The sequence below is a fragment of the Phocoena phocoena genome, chromosome 4, assembly GCF_963924675.1.
Source record: "Phocoena phocoena chromosome 4, mPhoPho1.1, whole genome shotgun sequence".
Classification (NCBI taxonomy): Eukaryota; Metazoa; Chordata; class Mammalia; order Artiodactyla; family Phocoenidae; genus Phocoena; species Phocoena phocoena.
In genome coordinates, this window is record NC_089222.1 from 78263261 (window position 1) to 78286654 (window position 23394).

At 39.7% G+C, this 23394-nt stretch overlaps 1 protein-coding gene across 1 annotated transcript in view; it reads right to left on the bottom strand.

Moving 5' to 3' along the window:
• Window positions 1-23082, bottom strand: part of FAM162A (family with sequence similarity 162 member A) — a 37990-nt gene extending 14908 nt beyond the window's left edge. The window contains exon 1 of the mRNA XM_065876583.1: window positions 22971-23082. Within this exon, the coding sequence (XP_065732655.1) occupies window positions 22971-23004 (34 nt within the window). The 5' untranslated portion in view covers window positions 23005-23082. The remainder of the gene's footprint in view (window positions 1-22970) is intronic.
• Between the last annotated feature and the right edge of the window lie 312 nt (window positions 23083-23394).

A 23394-nucleotide genomic window follows, 5' to 3' on the forward strand; every position in this document is an offset into this window, starting at 1 on the left:
AGAAAGCTGGAGTAGCAATATTCATATCAGACAGAATAGACTTTAAAATAAAGACTGTTACAAGAGACAAAGAAGGACACTATATAATAATCAAGGGATCAATCCAAGAAGAAGATATAACAATTGTAAATATATATGCACACAACATAGAAGTACCTTAATATACAAGGTGACTATTAACAGATATAAAAGGAGAAATCAACAGTAACACAATAACAGTAAGGGACTTTAACACCCCACTTACATCACTGGACAGATCATCCAGACAGAAAATCAATAAGGAAACACAGATCTTAAATGACACATTAGACCAAATGGAATTACTTGTTACATATAGAGCATTCCATCTGAAGCCAGCAGAATACACACTCTTCTCAAGTGGACATGAAACAGAAGTTACTACTGAATCCACAGAAATACAAAGGATCATAAGAGACTACTACAAGCAACTATATGCCAATAAAATGGACAACCTAGAAGAAATGGACAAATTCTTGGAAAGTACAGTCTCCTAAGACTAAACCAGGAAGAAATAGAAAATATGAACAGACCAATCACAAGTACTGAAATTGAAACTGTGATTAAAAAATTCCAACAAACGAAAAGTCCAGGACCAGATGGCTTCACAGGCGAATTCTATCAAACATTTAGAGAAGAGTTAACACCTATTCTTCTGAAACTGTTCCAAAAAATTGCAGAGGAAGGAACACTCCCAAACTCATTCTATAAGGCCACCATCACCCTGATACCAAAAATAGACAAAGATATCACACAAAAAAGAAAATTACAGGCCAATATACCTGATGAACATACATGCAAAAATCCTCAACAAAATACCACCAAACCAAATCCAACAATACATTAAAAGGATCATATGCCATGTTCAAATGGGATTTATCCCTGGGATGCAAGCATTTTTCAATATCCACAAATCAACCAGTGTGATACACCACATTAACAAACTCAAGAATAAAAACCATATGATCATCTCTATAGATGCAGAAAAAGCTTTCGACAAAATTCAACACCAGTTTACGATAAAAACTCTCCAGAAAGTGGGGATAGAGGGAACCTACCTCAACATAATAAAGGCCATATACGACAAACCCACAGCAAACATCATACCCAACAGTGGAAAGCTGCAGGCATTCCCTCTAAGATCAGGAACAAGGCAAGGATGTCCACTCTAGCCACTTTTATTCAACATAGTTTTGGAAGTCCTAGCCACAGCAATCAGAGAAGAAAAAGAAATAAAAGGAATCCAAATTGGAAGAAAGAAATAAAATTGTCTCTGTTTGCAGATGATAAGATACTATACACAGAAAATCCTAAAGATGCTACCAGAAAACTACTACAGCTCATCAATGAATTTGGTAAAGTTGCAGTATACAAAATTAATACGCAGAAATCTGCTGCATTTCTATAGACTAACAATGAAAGAGAAATTAAGGAAACAATCTCATTTACCACTGCATCAAAAAGAATAAAATACCTAGGAATAAACCTACCTAAGGAGACAAAAGACCTATACTCCAAAAATTATAAGGCACCCTTGAAAAAAATCAAAGATGACACAAACAGATAGAAAGATATACCATGTTCTTGGATTGGAAGAATCAACGTTGTCAAAATGTCTATCGTATCCAAGGCAATCTAAAGATTCAGTGCAATCTGTTTCAAATTACCAGTGTCACTTTTCACAGAACTAGAACAAAAAAATTTTTTAATTTGTATGGAAACACAAAAGACCCCAAATAGCCAAAGCAATTTTAAGAAAGAAAAATGGAGCTGGAGGAATCAGGTTCCTTGACTTCAGACTATACTACAAAGTTACAGTAATTAAAATAATATGGTACTGGCATAAAAACAGAAATATAGATCAAGGAACAGGACAGAAAGCCCAGAAATAAACCCACGCACCTATGGTCAATTAATCTATGACAGAGGAGGCAAGAATATACAACGGAGAAAAGACAGTCTCTTCAATAAGTGGTGCTGGGACAGCTACATGTAAAAGAATGAAATTAGAACATTCCCTAACACCATACACAAAAATAAACTCAAAATAGATTAAAGACCTAAATGTAAAACTGGATACTATAGAACTCTTAGAGGAAAACATAGGCAGAACACTCTTTGACATAAATCGCAGTAATACCTTTTTGGATTCACCTCCTAGAGTAATGAAAATAAAAACAATAATAGGGCTTCCCTGGTGGCGCAGTGGTTGAGAATCTGCCTGTTAATGCAGGGGACACGGGTTCGAGCCCTGGTCTGGGGAGATCGCATATGCCACAGAGCAACTAGGCCCGTGAGCCACAACTACTGAGCCTGCGCGTCTGGAGACGGTGCTCTTCAACAAGAGAAGCCACAATAGTGAAAGGCCTGCGCACAGACATGAAGAGTGGCTCCTGCACAGAAACAAAGACCCAACACAACAAAAATAAATAATTAATAAACTCCTACCCCCAACGTTTTGTTTAAAAAATAATAATAATAATAAACAAATGGGACCTAATTAAACTTATAAGCTTTGCACAGCAAAGGAAACCATAAGCAAAATAAAAAGACAACCCACAGAACAGGAGAAAGTATCTGCAAACAATGCAACCGACAAGGGATTAATCTCCAAAATATACAAATAGCTCATGCAGCTCAATGTAAGTTCCCTACATACGAACGAGTTCCATTCCAAGAATGCATTCGTAAGTCCAATTTGTTTGTAAGTCCAACAAAGTTAGCCTAGATACCCAACTAACACAATTGGCTATATAGTACTGTACTGTAAAAGGTTTATAATACTTTTCATACAAATAATACATAAAAAACAAACACAAAAAATAAAGAAATCATTTTTAATCTCACAGTACAGTACCTTGAAAAGTACAGTAGTACAGCACAACAGCTGGCATCCACGGGCTGGCATCAAGAGAAAAGGCAAAAAAAAATAAAAAAATTTAAAAAAGAGAAAAGGCAAGAAGACTTACTGACTAGAGGAGGGAGAGGAGGTGGGAAATGGTAGAGCTGAAGGGTCATCAGCAATAGGAGACAGGGCAAGCTGCAATTTCACTCATGCCTGACATTGATGGCACAGGTTCTGGTTCCTTGCTGGATTCAATTCTATCTACACTCTTCAAAAAACGATCCAGTGATGTCTGGGTAGTAGCTCTTCTTTTCTTGTCATAGATGACACAGTAGCACTGGACTGCATTCTGAACAGCTGCTGCAACCTTTCTGTACCATTCTACGTTCGGGTCCTATGCCTCCTCAAATAAAGAAAATCCCCTTGTCATTTCCTGCATCATGAATCTCTTCAGTTCTTCAGTTACTTCTTCTTCCTCTTGTCTCTCTTCGTACTTTCTCTCAGCCTCCAATTCCATCAGGTCTTCATTAGTAAGCTCCTCGTGTTGCATAGCAAGGAGTTCAATGAAGTAATTCCCTTGCAGATCTAGCTTGAAATAAAGATACTGTACTACTGTACTCTGTATAGTACTGTACAGTACATAAAAGCACAACCACTTGTACAGGATGCACGCACGTGACAATGAACGCCAGACACATGAACTAACTTACGTGACTGTACATGCGAATGCACGTTTGTATCTTTGAAAGCTCGCAAATTGAAGTTTCGTATGTAGGGGACTTACTGTACCAGAAAAACAAACAACTCAAAAACTGGGCAGAAGACCTAAATAGACATTTCTCCAAGAAGACATACAGATGGCCAAAAAGCACATAAAAAGATGCTCAACATCGCTAATTATTAGAGAAATGCAAATCCAAACTCCAGTGAGGTATCACCTCACACCAGTCAGAATGGCCACCATCAAAAAGTCTACAAACAATAAATGCTGGAGAGGGTGTGGAGAAAAGGGAAGCCTCCTACACTGTTGGTGGGAATGTAAATTGGTACAGCCACTATGGAGAAAGGTATGGAGTTTCCTTTAAAAAGTAAAAATAGAGCTACTGTGTGATCCACATATCCCACTTCTGGGCATATACAGAGAAAAACCACAATTTGAAAAGATACATGCATCCCAATGTTCAATGCAGCACCATTTACAATAGCCAACACATGGAAGCAACCTAAATGTCCAATGACAGATGAATGGATAAAGAAGTGGTAGGGCTTCCCTGGTGGCTCTGTGGTTGAGAGTCCACCTGCCAATGCAGGGGACACGGGTTCGTGCCCCGGTCCGGGAAGATCCCACGTGTTGCGGAGCGGCTGGGCCGGTGAGCCATGGCCGCTGAGCCTGCGCGTCTGGAGCCTGTGCTCCGCAACGGGAGAGGCCACAACAGTGAGAGGCCCGCGTACCACAAAAAAAAAAAAAAAAAAAGAAGTGGTATATATACATGATGGAATACTAGCCATAAAAAAAAAATGAAATAATGCCGTTTGCTACAACATGGCTGGACCTAAAGATTATCATACTATGTGAAGTAAGTCAGACAGAGAAAGACAAATATCATATATCACTTAGATGTGGAATGTAAAGAAATGATACAAACGAACTTATTTACGAAACAGGAATAGCATCACAGACTTAGAAAACAAACTTATGGTTACGAAAGGGGAAAGGTGGAGGGGAGGGATAAATTAGGAGTTTGGGATTAATATATACACACTACTATATATAAAATAGATAATCAACAAGGACCTACTGTATAGCACAAGGAACTCTCCTCAATATTCTATAACCTAAATGGGAAAAAAATCTGATAAAGAACAGAGGTATGTATAACTGAATCATTTTGTTGTATACCTGAAACTAACACAACATTGTAAATCAACTATACTCCAATATAAAGTAAAAAATTTTTAAATATATATACTAAATGAAAAATAAAGTGTACAATTCAGTAGTTTTTTCTATATACACAAAGTTATGTACTGATCACTACTACAGTATTTAATTATATAAATGAAATCACACAATATGTGGCCTTTTTAACTGGCTTCTTTCACTTAGCATGTTTTCAAAGTTTGTCCATGTTGTAGCATTTATCAGTACTTGGTTTTTTGAAAATATTTATTTATTCATTTATTTGGCTGTGTCTGGTCTTAGTTGCCGCACGTGGGATCTTCATTGCAGCATGCAGAATCTTTCATTGTGGCGCACGTGCTTCTCTCTAGTTGTGGCACACAGGCTCTAGAGCACACAGGCTCAGTAGTTGCGGGGCATGGGCTTAGTTGCCCCACGGCATATGGGATCTTAGTTCCCTGACCAGGGATTGAACCTGCGTTCCCTGCATCAGAAGGCGGATTCTTAACCACTGGACCACCAGGGAAGTACTCAGTACTTGATTTTTTTAACTGATAAATTTTATCCCATTTCATGGATATCCAAAATTTTGTTTATACATTAGTCAGTTGATGGACATTTAAGTGGTTTTCACTTTTTGGTTATTATGAATAATGCTGATATGGACATTTGTGTACAAGCTTTTGAGTAAACATCTATTTTAATTTCTTTGGGGCATATAGTAAGAGGTGAAAGTACTGGGTCATATGGCAACTCCACAGAATTACTTGTTTGAGAAACTTCAAGACTCTTTTCCAAGTGTTTACATTTTACATTTCCATCAGCAATGTATGAGGGGTCCAATCTCTCTACATCCTGCCTTGTTTTTTTGTTGTTGTTAATTAAAAAGCCATCCTAGTGGGTGTGACATGGTAGCTCACTGTGGTCGTAGTGAAGCGAAATTTGCCACCCCAAAATGTCTTCTTTGGCATGTGGATTATTTTAGCTGAAAACAATCAAGGCCCAGAAGACTCAGGAAGAAACTTTAGCCTTCCCCTAATTTCCTAAAAAAAATGTAGATAGAGGGTCTATTCCAGGAAGAGAGCTATCATCAGAGATATCTGTAAAGAATATGGGCTAAGTGTGGTGGTGGAAACAGCCTGGACATCAGAGTCCATCCTGTTTGCCATTGTCTCTGCATGGCCCAGCAAACATTTATTTACCAAACATTTGCTATTCCATCTCCATGTCAATTGCCTTCCTCCCCTTTGAAGTTTCAAACCCCTACTTCCAACATCCTCTTTGTCTTTACCTGAAGATGGTATTTAAGGTGAGGGTTTCAGCCGTTTCAGCAAATTACTCAGTTTTCCAGGGTCTCTCTCATGTATACATGTTAGTTAATGTCAACTCACTATGTCTCATGTCAACTTAATTCTTAGACCCGCCACAAGAACCGAGAAGGGTAGAGGAAAATTTCTTCCTTCCCAACATAGTCTTGATTTGCATTTCCCTACTGGGTAAAGAGGATGAGGATATTTTCACATGTTTATTGGCTCTTTGTATATCTTCCCTGGAGAAATGTTCATTCAGCTTCTTTGTTCATTTCTTAACTTGGTTGTCTTTTTGTTATCGGGTTATAAGCATTCTTATATATTCTAGATACAAGTTCCTTGTCTGATATACAATTTGTAAATATTTTCTCCACTTCGCAGGTTGTCTTTTCATGATGCTGATGACATCCTTTATTTTTATTTATTTTTTTTTGCGGTAGGTGGGCCTCTCACTGCTGTGGCCTCTCCCATTGTGGAGCATAGGCTCCGGAGGCCCAGGCTCAGCGGCCATGGCTCACGGGCCCAGCCGCTCTGCAGCATGTGGGATCCTCCCAGACTGGGGCACGAACCCGCATCCCCTGCATCAGCAAGCGGACTCTCAACCACTGCGCCACCAGGGAAGCCCTATTTATTTATTTTTGACTCTGCTCGTTCTTGTTGCAGCACGTGGGCTTAGTTGCAGCACGTGGGTTTCTTAGTTGTGGCGTGCATGTGGGATCTAGTTCCCTGACCAGGCATGGAACCTGGGCCCCCTGCATTGGGAGCGTGGAGTCTTACCCACTGGACCACCAGGGAAGTCCTGATGATGTCCTTTATTTATTTTTATAAATTTATTTTTTTATTTTTGGCTGCGTTGGGTCTTCGTTGCTGCGTGCAGGCTTTCCTAGTTGCAACGAGCAGGGGTTACTCTTCATTGCGGTGTGCAGGCTTCTCGTTGTGGTGGCTTCTCTTGTTGCAAAGCATGGGCTCTAGGTATGTGGGCTTCAGTAGTTGCGGCACGCAGGCTCAGTAGTTGTGGCTCACGGGCTCTAGAGCACAGGCTCAGTAGTTGTGGTGCATGGGCTTAGTTGCTCTGTGGCATGTGGGATCTCCCTGGACCAGGGCTTGAACCCATGTCCCCTGCATTGGCAGGCGGATTCTTAACCACTGTGCCACTAGGGAAGTCCCTGATGATGTCCTTTAAATGTATAAATTTTTAATTTTGATGAAGTCCAGCTTATCCATTTTTTCTTCTGTTGCTTGAGCTTTTGGTGTCATATACAAGGTTACAAAGGTTTACTCCTATGTTATCTTCTAAGAACGTTACAGTTTTAGCTTTAACGTTTAGATCTGTATGTGTGGAAGGAATCCAACTTCATTTTTTTGCATATGGATATCCAATTCTCCCAGCACCATTTGTTGAAAAGACTATTCTTTCCCCTGTTGAATTGTTTTGACATAATATAGAAAATCATTTGTCCATAAATATGAGGGTTTATTTCCAGACTCTCAATTCTATTTCCAATGCTCTGTATTCCCCAATATTCTTTGTTGTGTTTTGCCACAGAAGTCTATGTTCTATGTTAGCTTAGTAGTCCACTAATAACTGGACAGAAACTTCCTTAAATGCCTTGCACCAATAAGTTTGCCAGCCTTTGCTGGAGGGCTATGTGTGCATTTGGGGGCATGCTCTGGGGTGAGTGAGAAAGAAGCTGTTCGAATTGTATTAGCTCTGAGTCAGGTTAATAAAAAAAAAGGCAAGCCCTGTGAGTGAGCACTTCCATGGAACTGCCACACAGGCCAAATAGTAACAGTCCTCTGGGGCTAGGGGTTTGGGGGAGCTCCAAATCCATTCTGCCTTCTTCAGTGTCTGCTAGGTTTTTAGAGCTACTGCAATTTTGAGGTATTAGTTTTCAAGGCTACTGTGAAGCCAAGAGGAGACAGGAATCAGTTAAAACTCCATTAGCCTTGTTGCTCTTACCATGAAGTCATTTTCTTCGACAAATGCCACACAGACTGTCACAAGCCTCTGGTTATTTCCTAGAGTTCTGAAAAGGTTGATTTTAAGACTTTATGGTAATGTTTTCATTGCTTTTTATAGGAGTGACTTTTCAGAGGTACTAACTCTGACATACCTTAAGTTAGAACCTCTACTTGTATCAAGATTTGTGGTTGTCTGCAGTCTGATTTCTTTCATAAAAGGCCTCATTTATTTCAGTTTTCTAGGCAGGTAGTCCCAGAAAGCTTTGCCTGGGTCTGAGTAACCACACCACCAGTGCCACCTAGTGACAGTAAGTATACACTGTAAGAAAAGTAGATAAATTATAACTGATCTCGGCTTGTTTTAAATGTATAATAGGTAATGTAGTATTTACTTCACCAGGGCTGATTTGAGGGTTAAATGGAAAACAAGTGTGAGAGCATTTGGCAAGATGCTTGAAACACAGCAGGCACTCTAAGCGTTAAGTTTGTTTCTTGAAACGTTACTTAAAGCACTAATCCTCAAAACATTTTCAGAGCACTTCAATTTTACCCCTAAGGTGGTCAGAATTTCTGATCAAGGTAATTTTATACAGTTCTCAGGGCATGAAGAAATTCTATGAACTTCTTCAAAAGTTTTCCATAGCTCTAAGGATTAAAACAAGTATTCAATGCTGTGACTCTCAAACTTCAGTATGCATCAGAACCACCATAATGGCTTGTTAAAATACAAATCACTAGGCACACCTACCTCCAGTTTTGGAATCAACAATTCTGGGTTGAAGCTGCTACTGCTGGTTTGAAACTACACTTTGAGAACCACTGTGTTTTGGTGTTTTTTTTTTTAAAAAAAAACTGTGGTAAAATACATATAACACAAAATTTACCATTCTAACCATTTTTAAGTGTACAGGGCTGTGGCATTAAGTACATTCACATCGTTGTGCCACCATCACCACCATCCATCTCGACTTTTTCATCTTCCCCAGAGAACCACTGGTTTAATGTGACCTATAAATCCCTATCTCACACCATCCTGTCCCATTGCCTTCTGGCGGGTGCTGAGACAGAAAGCAACAAAGTTAACTGGCAGTGAGCTCTACTGTCTAAAGAGGAAACAGAAAAAGAATCAATATTTATCTCCTTAGGTACTGTCCTTCCCCATCCCTCTTAATTAGAACAGAGGCAGTTTAGGAGAATAAAAGACAAGCTGCCTCTCAGCTCAGTTTGGGTAATAATGATAAAGCAAAAATGTTACCATGTACACCTACTTACTGTCAGTCACACAGACGCACGTTTGGAGATATTTATTCATTCAACAAATACTACTTGTCAGGTATTGTTCCAGGCAGTATAAAAAACAGATAAAAATCTATGCCAGCTGAACTTACATTCTACTAGAGGAAGGGGGGAAAATATACATATATACGTATATATATGTATATATATAGTTAGATAGTAAATTTCAGAGAGAAAAAATAAACAATGGGGAGTGACAGTGTTTCTGTGCTTAGAATGTGGTGTGTGTGTGAAATTTTAGATAGGGAAGTAGAAGTTCTCTTTGAGAATGCTACTTTTGAAGGAAGTGAGGGGGCTAGTATGCAGGTATCTGGTGGAAGGGTTTTCAATCAGAAACAACAGTAAGTGCAAAGGCCCTAAGGGACACAAAGAGGAGGCCAGCATGGCTAGAACAGAGGAATAATGAAAAGAGAAGTAGTACTTGAGGTCACAGACATACCTGGGGGTGGAGGTGAAGAATAGGGACTTAAAGGCATGAGAGGTTTACCTAGATCAGAAAATATCTCCCAACTTTTCTTACTACAACTTCATACTGGAGGCCAGGAATTTGTACCTCCTTAAGGTATAAATGGTTATTAAAACATAAACAAACATGATATTATACACATTAGAAATAACAAACCATTGTAAAAAATAATTAAAAAACCCGACATCACTAAAAATATATATATATGAAGTCTTGATGTGATTGCGGTCTTTATTTTGCAATTACAAAAAAATTAAAGCATAAAAAAGTTTTAGTATCATTATTTTTTTTAACATCTTTATTGGAGTATAATTGCTTTACAATGGTGTGTTAGTTTCTGCTTTATAACAAAGTGAATCAGTTATACATATACATATGTTCCCATATCTCTTCCCTCTTGCATCTCCCTCCCTCCCACCCTCCCTATCCCACCCCTCTAGGTGGTCACAAACCAACGAGCTGATCTCCCTGTGCCATGCGGCTGCTTCCCACTAGCTATCTATTTTACGTTTGGGAGTGTATATATGTCCATGCCACTCTCTCACTTTGTCACAGCTTACCCTTCCCCCTCCCCTAGTATCATTATTAAGACCACTTTTCTAACTCAAAGAGATAGAATATATTGCCCCAGACATCCAAGCCCCAAATTTTCCATCCTCTGGTGGATCACAATTAAAAACAAACAAAAAAACCAAAAGAAAACCAGCCCTTAAAGGGCTGTTAAACCCAGAGGGTTAAACCATCTGGCTACACTTGCAGCCTGTCCCTGGCTGACCAGTTCTGTGTCCCCAAAGCCTTAGCAAGAAGTCAAGATGAAGCCTCACTGTGCCCGTAAGGCTCTGACTGGCAAATGGCTAGTTAATCTTAAGAGTAGAAGTCCTTAAGCTCTACTATGCAACAGAATCACCCAAAGGACTCGTAACGCACACTAGTGGACCCCATTTGCAGAGTTTCTGATTCAGTAAGTATAGGTGGAGCCTGAGAATTTGCACTTCCAACAATTTCCCAGCTGATGCCAGTACTGTTGGTCTGCGGGCTCACAATTTGTAAATCTGTGCCTTAGAGTTATTACTGCTGGCTGGTGGCTCTAGTGGGTCAGTCTCGAGGCTGATTCAAGTACTGCCTTCTGCCCTGTTGTCCCTTCCTTCGCATTCTTTCCTACCTATGATGGACAGTGCAGAGTGGTGGGGATGCTTTTTTTCTCAGAATCATTCAAGACTCTCCTGGAGATAACCATCAGTGACGTTACCTGGAATGTGACCAATCTCTGGGAACCAGTGATGATAAATGAAGGTTCAATGAATGCTGGTGAGGAGGTTTTTAGATTATCTAAGTTATTGTTTCTTAACCTGTGTGAAGATCAGCTGCCAGGTTTGTTGCACGTATGTTGCTAGTTATGAAGTCTGCCAATGATCTGCTTAAAAATAAAATCATGGCATTTGTCAAAACCCCTAAAACTACATCACAGAGAGCTTTAATATATGCAAATTTTATAATATCAACCAGGGTGTTGGATCATTCCCAGGATGGAAAGCAGACTGTGACAAATGTATCTAATTGTATTAGAAATAATGTGTGATCTAACCTTATAAACTTCAAGGTGGGAAAAAAGGAGCTGACCTAAGTAACTTTGGAAAATATTGTTTTGACTGGAAACTGTAAGACTAAAGACAAAGAGAAATGTACTTTAGTTGGCAAATTTGTTTCTTACAGGAGTACTGGTTAACAATTCTGAAACTACTTTATAAGTATATACTAGGATTGAACAAGGAAGTAACTAAATGGTAGATAATGAGAGCCAGGTTTCTCATTGTCAAAGAAAGTATATACTAGGATTGAACAAGGAAGTAACTAAATGGTAGATAATGAGAGCCAGGTTTCTCATTGTCAAAGAAAGAAGTTCCAAAAGCAAGGGTGGAAGGCTAGAATGAATGTGGTGCTGGGTCAGAGTCAGAAAACTCAGTGTGTGCACCTTTAGTTTTCCATATATACATGTGTGTATACATATAGAAAGATGATATGAGACAGAGACATAATTATGTGTATACACATGGTTTAGTATACACACATGTATTTTCCAGCTCTACCCACTGGGAAGGCCTGGAATCAGTGACACTTGAGTAGCAACAAGCACACTCATTGCCAGATCCTGGTGTCTAAATACGATTATCCAATGAAAGGAACCAGGGCTCCTTGGAGAAAACTGGCTGATTCTATGTTGGGGCAGAGAAAATACAAGATGAGTCTGGAATATCCATCCTGTAGTGCCAGAAAGTAAGGAAGTGTCCAAAAAACAAAATGATGAGGGCCTGTAAAGGAACACAGAAGCTGATCTGATAAAGCCTAAACTGGCATAATCTGAACAACAAAATAAATAAGAGTAATAGATTATAACAAGGTAAAAAATATGAGTCCATCAATAAAAAATAAAATGAGTCCAGTATAAATCATGTGGATATTATATACTGTCTAATATGACATGATGAGAAGGGCACTTTACCTCTGTGCTATTTATTCTTCCCCCAAACCCATAACCCTAGTCTTACCATGAGAAAGCATCAAACAAAACCTAATTGAGGGACAACCTACAAAATATCTGACCAGTATTCCTCAAAATTTTCAAGATCATGAAAATCAAAGAATATGAAACCATCACAGATCAGCAAAGACTAAGGAGACATGACAACTAAATGCAATGTGGTATCCTGGATTGGATCCTGGAACACAAAATGGACAACAGTAGAATAACTGGAGAGAACTAAATGAAGTTTGTCCTTTAGTTGATAGCAAAGTATCATTGTTAATTTCTTAGTATTGACAAATGTACTGTGGGTTATGTAAGATGTTAACTGGGGTTAGGGGTTAACTGGGTGAGGGGTACATAGAACTCTGTACTATCTTTGCGACTTTTCTGTAAATTAAAATTATTCTAAATAAGAATATTTTTAAACGTGTATTAATTACATCTTATTGTTTTTTACTTTATACATAGTTTATGAAATTTTTATATTTATTTAATATTTTAAAAATTGGAGAGGATTTGATGTTATCTCTATAAAAATGTCACTCTCACTCATTTGTACTCCAATATGTTTTTGTAATGGGATAGAAAAGGAAAGAAATGGGGTATAGTAGGAAATGTGTCCAATTCAGGGTAGACCAAAGATGTCCAGGTGAAGGTCATCTGCCTAGTGCACCTTGGTGGAAATGAGAGGAGAAAATTACACACGATACATATCTTGTTACACCTTGCTGTTCTCAAATGTTGTTGCCATCACCTGTGAGCTTGTTAGAAATGCAGACTTTCAGCTCCCACACCAGACCTACAGAATTTGAATCTGTATTTTTAATGCTATCCAACTGATTCATATGAACATTAAATTTCAAGAATCAAATAGCTACATTCATTCAATAGCTGATGAGTACACACTGTGTGCCAGACACAGGAAAACCAATACCACACACTCTAAAGTCTAGAACAGTGCTATTCGGCCTCAGCTGGGAGCTTCCTGGAAATGCTAATTCTCAGACCCCACCCCAAACCTTCAGAATCTAGAAAAATGTCTTTACAAGCCCTTCACATGATGCTTATGCATACTAAAGTTTGAGAAGCACTACTCTAAAAAGAGGGACTTCGAACTCTGTATACTGGAATCACCACAGAAAAACAAAAACCCAACACACACGGCCATCCCACACCAATTAAATCCCAATTTCTGTGACGAGGACTCTGGCATTAGTATTTTTTAGAAAGATTTTCTAAGTGATTCTAATGTGCTGCCATGTTTGAGAATTGCTGCTTTTTAGCACAACCAGCTAGAGTCCCTGTTGAACATAGGCTACATGAATGACCAGGGCACACCTGCAGAGCTAAATACCTATGTCTCTGGCTGCATTCAAAATCCCTCTTTTTGATGAAATAATGCCACTTGCAGCAATGTTGATCGACTTAGAGATTATCATATTAAGTGAAGTAAATCAGACAAAGAAAGACAAATATCATATTACATCACTTATATGTGGAATCTAAAAAATGATAGAAATGAACTTATTTACAAAACAGAAACAGACTCACAGACATAGAAAACAAACTTATGGTTACCAAAGGAAAAAGGGTGGAGAAGGGATAAATCAGGAGTTTGGGATTAACAGATACACACTATCATATATAAAATAGAGAAATAGCAAGGACCTACTGTATAGCACAGGGAAGTATATTCCATATCTTGTAACAACCTAAAATGGAAATCAATATGAAAAAGAATATAAATATGTACAATTGAATCACTTTGCTATATACCTGAAACTAACACACTGTAAATCAACCATAAACCAATTTAAAAAAATGCTCTTATAAAAGATGTTATTAAAATTTCAGGGCTTCCCTGGTGGCGCAGTGGTTGAGAGTCCGCCTGCCGATGCAGGGGACGCGGGTTCGTGCCCCGGTCCGGGAAGATCCCATATGCCGCAGAGTGGCTGGGCCCGTGAGCCATGGCCGCTGAGCCTGCGCGTCTGGAGCCTGTGCTCCGCAACGGGAGAAGCCACAGCAGTGAGAGGCCAGCGTACCGAAAAACACAAAACAAAAAACAAACAAAATTTCACTGTGGAAATAAACATGTTCTTATTCCAAAATTAGGTTACTTCCTGCAAAATATTACTCCCTACTTTATGTATTTTCTAAACAATTTTTCCGTACTTTATTTTAAATATGACATGTTTTGCTATAAAGGTCAGATACACTGGTCTATTCCTATAATCTATCCTATAAATAAGATTCTAATGAGATTTAAGAAGATCTGCTTTTGTCTGTATTTAAGGTTATATTTTACTGTCTCATTTCTTGAATAAACAGTCTACCTACAGAAAAAAAAATCGCTCTTTTCAACAGCAATTCACTGAAAAGGAGCTCTGCTTTATTTCTAACTTCTGCATATCAATATGTAACTCACTACACTGAAAGTTTGGAATCCCTGTGGAGTATTAAAATATCCCCAGCTTCCAGATTTTACAGAGCATGCAGTCTCTAATACACTTCTCAGTTACTTGATGACATGCAGTGTGAACTGTTCTACAGCTCATCCTCCATGTTCTCATCCTCATCCTCCGTGGAAAAGGCTTTACTTCACATCCCTCCTCTACAGCAGCTGGAGGCCCCCATGGGTAAACAGCCACTGTCTCATTATCTCACGATGAATGACTGGAGCTACAGAGCTGACCCGAGAACACTGCTGTGAGACTCTCAGCCCAACCACCTTACTCTTTTCCTAGTGTTCCAGAAGGCCAGGAGCTACCATGATCCTGGCTGGGAGAAGCACCTTGTTTATGAGGCAACAATATTCCTTTTTCATGTCCCATGGAAAGATTTCTTGATCTAAATACTTAGGCGGTATTCATGCTAGCCCACAAATGCCTATTTAATCCTTCTAGAATTGAAATAGGATACTGCTTGTCCTGAAATGTTTGCTGTGATAGGAAAAAGCAAGTCTGAATAAGGAACTTTGAAAGTCTGTTTTGTGAATCGGAGTCAATTTTAAGTCTCAGGAGGAAAAAACTAAATGTATGCTTATCCTGAGGATGGCAAGGTTCTTACACATAGGCTATCTAGTCAATACTGTATTTTATAGTTATGATGAAATCATATGTCAAATGTTTGTAGCTGCTCAGTAAACCTACTAGAAAGAAGAATAAGTTAGGGCAATTATGTCACTTCCGGAAGCTGGAGCTCTTATTCCCACCCAGAGCTCATTTAGAATAGAAAACCACTGATTTACTTTCTACATTAGAAGAAGCTGGGTGGGAATGCCCTAAAGGCTGACCACAACAAAACAAATGAACAAACCTGAAACATTAACTTGCTCTGAGCTTTTTCAGCGATGAGACCTGAACAGCTTGACTGCAACTGCAGACTCCTGTCTGTACCTATTCTGAAAAGGGATGGATTTCTTCTGGCTTCAAACAATGATTTGCACAGAGAATTCTCCAGCTGCCTGCCAGGCAACCAGTGCTCCCAAGCCTAACTGCCTTGCTAACACCCTTGCTGATGCTCTAGGGTTGAGAATTTAAGTGATGATACTGGCCTAATGCACTCTGGCTATGAGAGTTGTGCCTATGCATGCTCTCCCACAGTGAGAGCCTTTTGTCTGCCATACCCCAAAAAGATTTTGGGAAACAGGCAGAGCAGTTTTGAGCAGGAAAGTAACACTAACCATGGTGACTACGGCAGATAAATCTGGGTGCAGAAGGCAGGGAAGGCCAGGGGTGGGGGAGAAGTAGGGTAAAGGAAGCAGAAGTGGGTAGACATAAATGTGGAAACCTTTTAAGTGGTGTCACAACACTGTAGTTCAAGTGGGTTGTGCAAAGGAAAGAGGACAGTTATAGGTCTTAATGCAGAGGAACTAACAGATGTGAAAAATTCTAGGAAGGAAAAATGGGCAAGACACACTGACATTATGAGATTTGTGGGCTGGCTAGAACCCTAACTACCATTTGTAACATTGTTTCTATGGGAAAAAAAATCTTAAGAGTTCTAAAAAACAGATTTATAAATAAACCTTTGGAATCTGGCCAGTTTTTTTAAGTTGGGGTGGGGGAGTGGGCCTATGGAAAGCAAAGTATCCATGTCTCTGGTGGCCAAATTTCAGTGATATGGGGCCACTCCTTGGTGATCTTTTTTCCGCCCATCATTCCAGCCCACTCCCAACAGTGGCTATTTGAAACCCTCTCTGCCTTAGCTGTTGACCTAAATAGGTTTTGTGACAGAAAGAGATTCCCTACCTCTCCATCTGTTTTCTCATCCATCCCTGCAGGCTTGGAAGAAAACTAGCCTTCCTTCACTCTGAACCACTCCAACTGTGACCCTTCTTGCTGAGAGATGTTGTACCAAAATTCTCAAAAACTCTAGATCCTTCCTTTCCACTGCCTTTTTCCTGCCAAACATTGCCTCTCCACTCTTAAAACAAACGAAAAACCTTTTAACTTATAAAAGTAACACTTGCTCATAACAGAAAATTTGGGAAACTAAAAAAACATATGAAGGAAAACAAAAGCATCCATAATCACACCATCTGGGGATAACAATTTGGTGTATTTCTTCCCAGACTTTTTCCTATACTTATACACAACATATACGTTTTCCAAAATCAGATAATTCCATATCTTGCTTATGTCACACTTTTCCGAGATTAATTTAAAAATACATTTGAGGGATTCCCCGGTGGCGCAGTGGTTGGGAGTCCGCCTGCCGATGCAGGGGACACGGGTTCGTGCCCCGGTCCAGGAAGATCCCACATGCTGCGGAGCGGCTAGGCCCGTGAGCCACGGCCGCTAAGCCTGCGCGTCGGGAGCCTGTGCTCCGCAACGGGAGAGGCCACGACAGTGAGAGGCCCGCGTACCGCAAAAAAAACCCAAAAAAACCAAAAAAAACCTTTTTGATACCTGTATAACATCAAATGGATATAACCTGAATTTAATCATTTCCTATGGCTGGATTTATTTCCCATTTTTCACTATTACAAATAATATTTCAATGAATAGTTTTCTACATAAATCTTTAATGGCATTTCTGGTTATTTTCTTATATAGAATCCTGGTAGTGGAGGGCTAAAGGATATGATGGTTAAAGGACATGAACCCTTTTAAGATTCATTTTTCTTCTTTAATATTTTAATTTTATTGGAGTATAGTTGATTTACAGTGTTGTGTTAGTTTCAGGTGTACAGCAAAATGATTCAGTTATACATATACAAATATACATTCTTTTTTAGATTCTTTTCTCATATAGGTTATTACAGAATATTGGGTAGAGTTCTCTGTGCTATACAGTAGGTCTTTGCTGGTTATCTATCTTATATATAGCAATTGTGTTCATCTCAAGCTCCTGATTTATCCCTCCCCACCATATTTCCCTTTGGTAATCATAAGTTTGTTGTCAATATCTATAAGTCTGCTTCTGTTTTGTAAATAAGTTCATTTGTATCTTTTACAAATTAGTTTCCACGTATGAGTGATATCATATGATATTTGCCTTTCTCTCTCTGACTTACTTCACTTAGTATGATAATCTCTAGGTCCAATCTTAAGATTCTTAAAATATATAAAAAACTGCTTTCCAGAAAGGCTGAATCAATTTATACATCTACGGGTAGTTGATGAGAATTCCTGACTTATTACACCACAGTCGTACTGAGGGTCCACTATCTCAAACAAAACATTCACTTGCTCTCAACAGCTCCTATAAATAAAATACTACCTCCTTCCTTTCATAGTGGAAGTGACTGAATAAGTGGCATGTATTTACTACCTTGACCCCATCACCCACACGATAACTACAATGTTTCTTCCCCCACTCATTTTACTAAAATTGCTGTAAATTAGTGATCTCTTTCTAGTCATATGAATATGTCTTTTAGAATCTTTTCATTAGCTCATCTGACTCTCCTCTTCCCATCTTTGTGGCCATTTGACTCTAATGATCTCATCCTTCTACAAGGACTCAGTCCTCCCTTACATTACACCACCACGTTTTCTCCCTTCATCTCCGACCTCTGTGATCTACCTTCTTTAATATCCTCTGCCACTTCCTATTGCTTACACTACGTCAGGCCTCCAAGGTTCAGTTTTTGCCTCTGTCCCGCACTGCTCTCAGGGAGGACTCCTCCATTCTGTTTTAATAATCAGCTCTACACTGATGGCTCCCATATATTTCCCTAACTTTACCCCTCCTTTGTCCTCAGGTCTGGGACTGAGGTTCTATCCTCACCTATAACTCAATGCCACCTCCCACTCAATAGTGCACCATCCTCTCTGCCAAATCAGTAAGCCTTCCCAACTTTCTTATTTCTGACAACGGAGTAGCACTCCTTCAGTCCTCCATGCTCAAAAACTTCAGTCTTTATGTCTTCCTTAAATTACTCTGTCTGAAAGTCATACTAACAGTTTCTTCAAAATACTTCCTAGATACATTCTCTTTTCGTCATTCTCATCATCACTTCACCTACGGATTACTGTAATATTTTCACAGGTAGCAGGTATTCATGCTGTATGCAGCAACCATGTTAATTTTCCAAAAATATTTTTTAATTACTTCTTCTTGAAGGTTTCCTTTTTGTCCAAATTCATCTGGTTCAAACCCTCAAAGGCCAACTGCATCTCCTATTAGTACCTCCTGAAATCCAAGATAATCCTCTCTCCCTACTGCCCTTTCTCCCCCCACACCCTCTGCAGACTCATTACTGCCCCCACCTTTGCTCGTGTCACTCTCCCATCCCTTCTGTTTCAATGGAACCTTCAGTAGATAATCCTAACTTACACTACTTTTCCTTTCTCTGAATTCTTTTTTTTTTCCAAGGGAAAAATGCATTTTATTTAATGACCAAGTACACCAATACAGACACATACATTTATATATACGTATACCTATGTGTGTGTACATATATATGACTAAAACAATATTTACTCTTACCATTTGGGATGAATTGTAAAATTTTCTGTTCTATGTACTTTCATTAAAAAAAATGGGGATTGCAACTTGAGTCAACACTAAGAAAATGAGGATGAAGTGGTAAAAATATTTAAGGTCAGATTATGCTCTCAGAGGCTACATAGTTTAGGGAAAAGAACCCTCAATCTCTGAATTCTTAAAACCAGTGGTATGCTGGCTCTTGGGAGGGGGGTGGTGGGTAAAAGCCCTGATTTGTAGTGTTTGCCAATAACCCTCACCATGGCAGATCTCAAGCTACCAGTGTAACATGACTACCTGTGAAACTGGAAAGAGATATGCACAAAGCCAGGAGGAACCAGCTTCAGGACACCAGAGCAGCATTTAAAATCTGTTCTGCAGGGCTTCCCTGGTGGTGCAGTGGTTGAGAGTCCGCCTGCCGATGTAGGGGACATGGGTTCGTGCCCAGGTCTGGGAAGATCCCACATGCCACGGAGCGGCTGGGCCCGTGAGCCATGGCCGCTGAGCCTGCGCGTCTGGAGCCTGTGCTCCGCAACAGGAGAAGCCACAGCAGTGAGAGGCCAGTGTACCGAAAAAAAAAAAAAAAATCTGTTCTGCAATCTAGAACTTAATATATACTGTCTTGTATAAGCTCTCCAGGTATATTATATAGGTCTGCTTATTCATTGCAATAAACTTTAGCCCTAGGAAGAGTGGCAGTCCACTCATTCCAGAGGTTTCATAGTGAACAGGGCACACAGTGTTTGCTCAGTAAAAACCTGTTGGCAAGACCTGGAGGGAGGGATAAGCAAAGCCAAAGACTGGAGGCATAAAATGGTAAAAATGGGCATGTACTCATTTAGGGCTGATTAGTAAGAACAAACAAAAAGTACAATGAAGGAGCAGAATGTAGTAGAAATAAAATCAGAATGGGAACCAGGAGATATTCCCAGCTTTGTAATTGTGTGACCCTTAGCAAGTCAATTTCCTTCCTGGGCCTTAAGTTTCCTCATCTGTAAACTTAGGGTAGTACATGACTACATGACTTTTAAGTTATCCATTGATTCTAATGCTCTAGGATGTGGGTAAAACTGACAAGGAGAATGCCCATGGCCCACTGCATTGATAAAATAACAATAATAAATTCATTTTAAAATCTGCTGTTAAGTCAAAGGAGTTTAAGGCAGTAAATCTTTTCTGAAGGTGTGAAGAAACATTCTTATAAGACCATTCCATTCCTTTGATCTAATAATTATTATATAGAAAGTAATAATTATAAAAAACAATTATTTTATTAAAAATAATAAAACATTAAAAACAATTATTCCAAAAAGTATCTACTGCCTATCTATTATGAGCTGGACACTGGTAAGTGCTGAAGATTTAGTAAAAACAAAACAGACCCCATCTTCACCCTCATGGAACCCACAGTAGTGTGGATCAATAGCCATTTAGTTCCAAATCATCATAAAAGTGCTTTTTAGCTTAGCACAGATTGCTCTGAGTAATGGATGGAAGCTATGGATCCTCTCTTCCCCAAACAGGCATATAATCATAAAAATGTGAATGCAATTTCAGAGGTTCACAGAATCTCTCATCTGTGAAGAACCAAAGAACCAAGAACCAAGAACCAAAAGTTAACAACCCTGACCTATTTCTACAGGTACATCTACAAAACAGTAAACAAATTCAAGATCGAAAAAGCCTACATTCTGTTTGTTAAGGGACTATAGCAAAGATTTCCAACAGAAACAATTAAAAATAAGGGTCCATCATTTAAAGGATTAAGCCTTGGCTTTTTGAAATTTCATTCACCTAAAGTATCTTCTTCCAAATAATATTCTGGATAAATGAGGTATGCCTAGATTATGTTTCTATCTGATCTACCATTCCTTTAGTAAAGTTGCCAGTTAAATCGTTCTTACTTGAAAACTATTTGCATATGAATGACTGCTTCCATTTCACAAGTAAATCTGCATTTCATGACTCTTCCATTTCACACCAAAGAGACCCTATTAGCTATGACAAATACATGTACATATATATCTGAACAAGCAGTCTGAACAAAGCAAAGAGTACAGTTCCAGAATTAGAGGGCACTGACTCATCTCCTGACTCTAACATTTTATGGCGGATCAACCTGGGACAAGTCATCTAACCCTCGGACCCATGTTTATTCATCTGTAAAATGGAGAGGAGACAATAAGACTTACCTAAGAGGGCTACTATGAGAAATCAATCAAGTAAAACAATGTAGGTCAAAGTATTTAGAAATAAAATGGGCAAAAGTGGGTGAAGGAGCAAATTGCTTGAAGTTGCTCACAAAACATCAGACATTCAGAGATCCTTTGGGAAGAGTTGCTCATATAACATCCTTAGTGGATCTATCTGGAGTAAAATAAATTGTTCTTAAATTGCTCAAGGAATTTTGTTTTGACTGACTGCCCAATGGTAAAGTTCTTAAACGTCAAAAGTTTGGAGAGAGGCTTTGGAATCCTTATAGTACATAAATATATTCTCAAGGCAAGAAGATGAATTACTTACAAACACTCGGTCTTGGTTCTGTAGTCAAAGTCCCTTTTACAGGGTTTTTTTTTTTTTACAGAGCAATGATTCTTTCACTCACCTTGCTGAAAAGGTTAACAGGATGTGTACAAAAGATTTTAGGGGAATTAGTTCATCTAAGCTGAACAAATCAATGAAATTAATCTCTTTTAGCAGAAAGGGTATTTGTTTTAAAGGAAGTAAATAATATTCAGCATGAGACATGTTTTCCAGTCCATTCTCCACTGAAATGCAAAATAAGAAATGTCAAGGATAACTTTTTTTTTTACATTATTTCATTTACAGTGTACATTTGCATTATCTCAATAGTCAAATTTAGGGCGATTCTTCTTGTAAAATCTGAATTAAACAACGTTTTGGTACTAAGGAATCCATCATTACACCTTATCAAAGTTCATAAAGGTAACCAAAAGTGTGATTTGCCCTGGTGCCTAGAAAACAGCCAAGAGGCAAACACTGATTTCTCAGCCCCTACTAAGCAAAGGCTCTACTGGTTCCCCAAGAAGGCAAATTAAACCCCGACTCCAAATAGTCATTACACAAATGTCTACAAGGGAAACAAACCACAGATCCTGCATTTACATAACACTTTCCTCCAAGAAATTTAAAGCACTTTATTGTAGAATTATTTACAAGAAATGTACCCCCCCCATTTTAGGAAAACAATTACTGTTATTCTGGGAGACCATACATCCCTTGCCTAATCAGATAACAAATAGGTAGGAAACCCTAGACTCAAAATTTTCTCTGAGAGATAAACTCTAGAGATGGTGGGGGTGGGAGTGGCGGGGAGGGGGAGGCTCGAGACTCGTGGAAAGCTGAATGAATCAGGCAATGGGGTAGTTTTAGGGATGGGAAGTGCATTAAGAACTGAGCTCACAGGGGCTGGGGGTCGGAAAAGTGATCCGGGAGCAAAAGGGTTCGTTAAGTTGGTGGCAGCTGGTTGGATACAGAGGGTCACTCTCGGCTAGCCCGCCGTGTCTTGCTTACCAGTTGCTCGCTCATCCCTTGCTCTCTCCCCCTATTACTACCCTGCGGTTGGATTCCGAACTACCTGAGGGGAAAGCGTAATGGAACAGAGCAACTACCACGCCTGAGGAGGCTGCAGGCTTCCTCCACCCACAGCGGCCGAACTGGCTTCCCGCCCACCCCCTGTCCGGCCAGCGTCTCACCAGCCGCCAGGCGCAGGCCGCGGAGGCTCCCCATGGCCGCCTACTCCGCCGACCAACACAGTGCTGCAAGGCCGGTGGCGCGGATAAGCTCAAGGTCGCCGAGCGCAGAGAACTGAGAGACCCGAGCCGGACTCTGGGTTGGGGCTTGTGGGAGGTGAAGGCAGAGCGAACGGGTCATGAGTGACGTCCGGGCGTTGGGCGGGGCCTATTAGAAGCGTGGAGCGTGTGGGTCGTGCTTGGCGCTCAGACTGTGCGGGCAGCGTGCCCTGCCTAGCCACGCCTCTGTTGGCGCCGCGTCTTGGAAGCAGCCCTAAAACTGCTGTCTTGGAGTCTTGGTTTCGAGGGCCTTTGCAATGGCCTTCTCTGCACCTAAGAAAGTATCCGTTTAAAATAGAAGAAAAGTCGGGCTTCCCTGGTGGCGCAG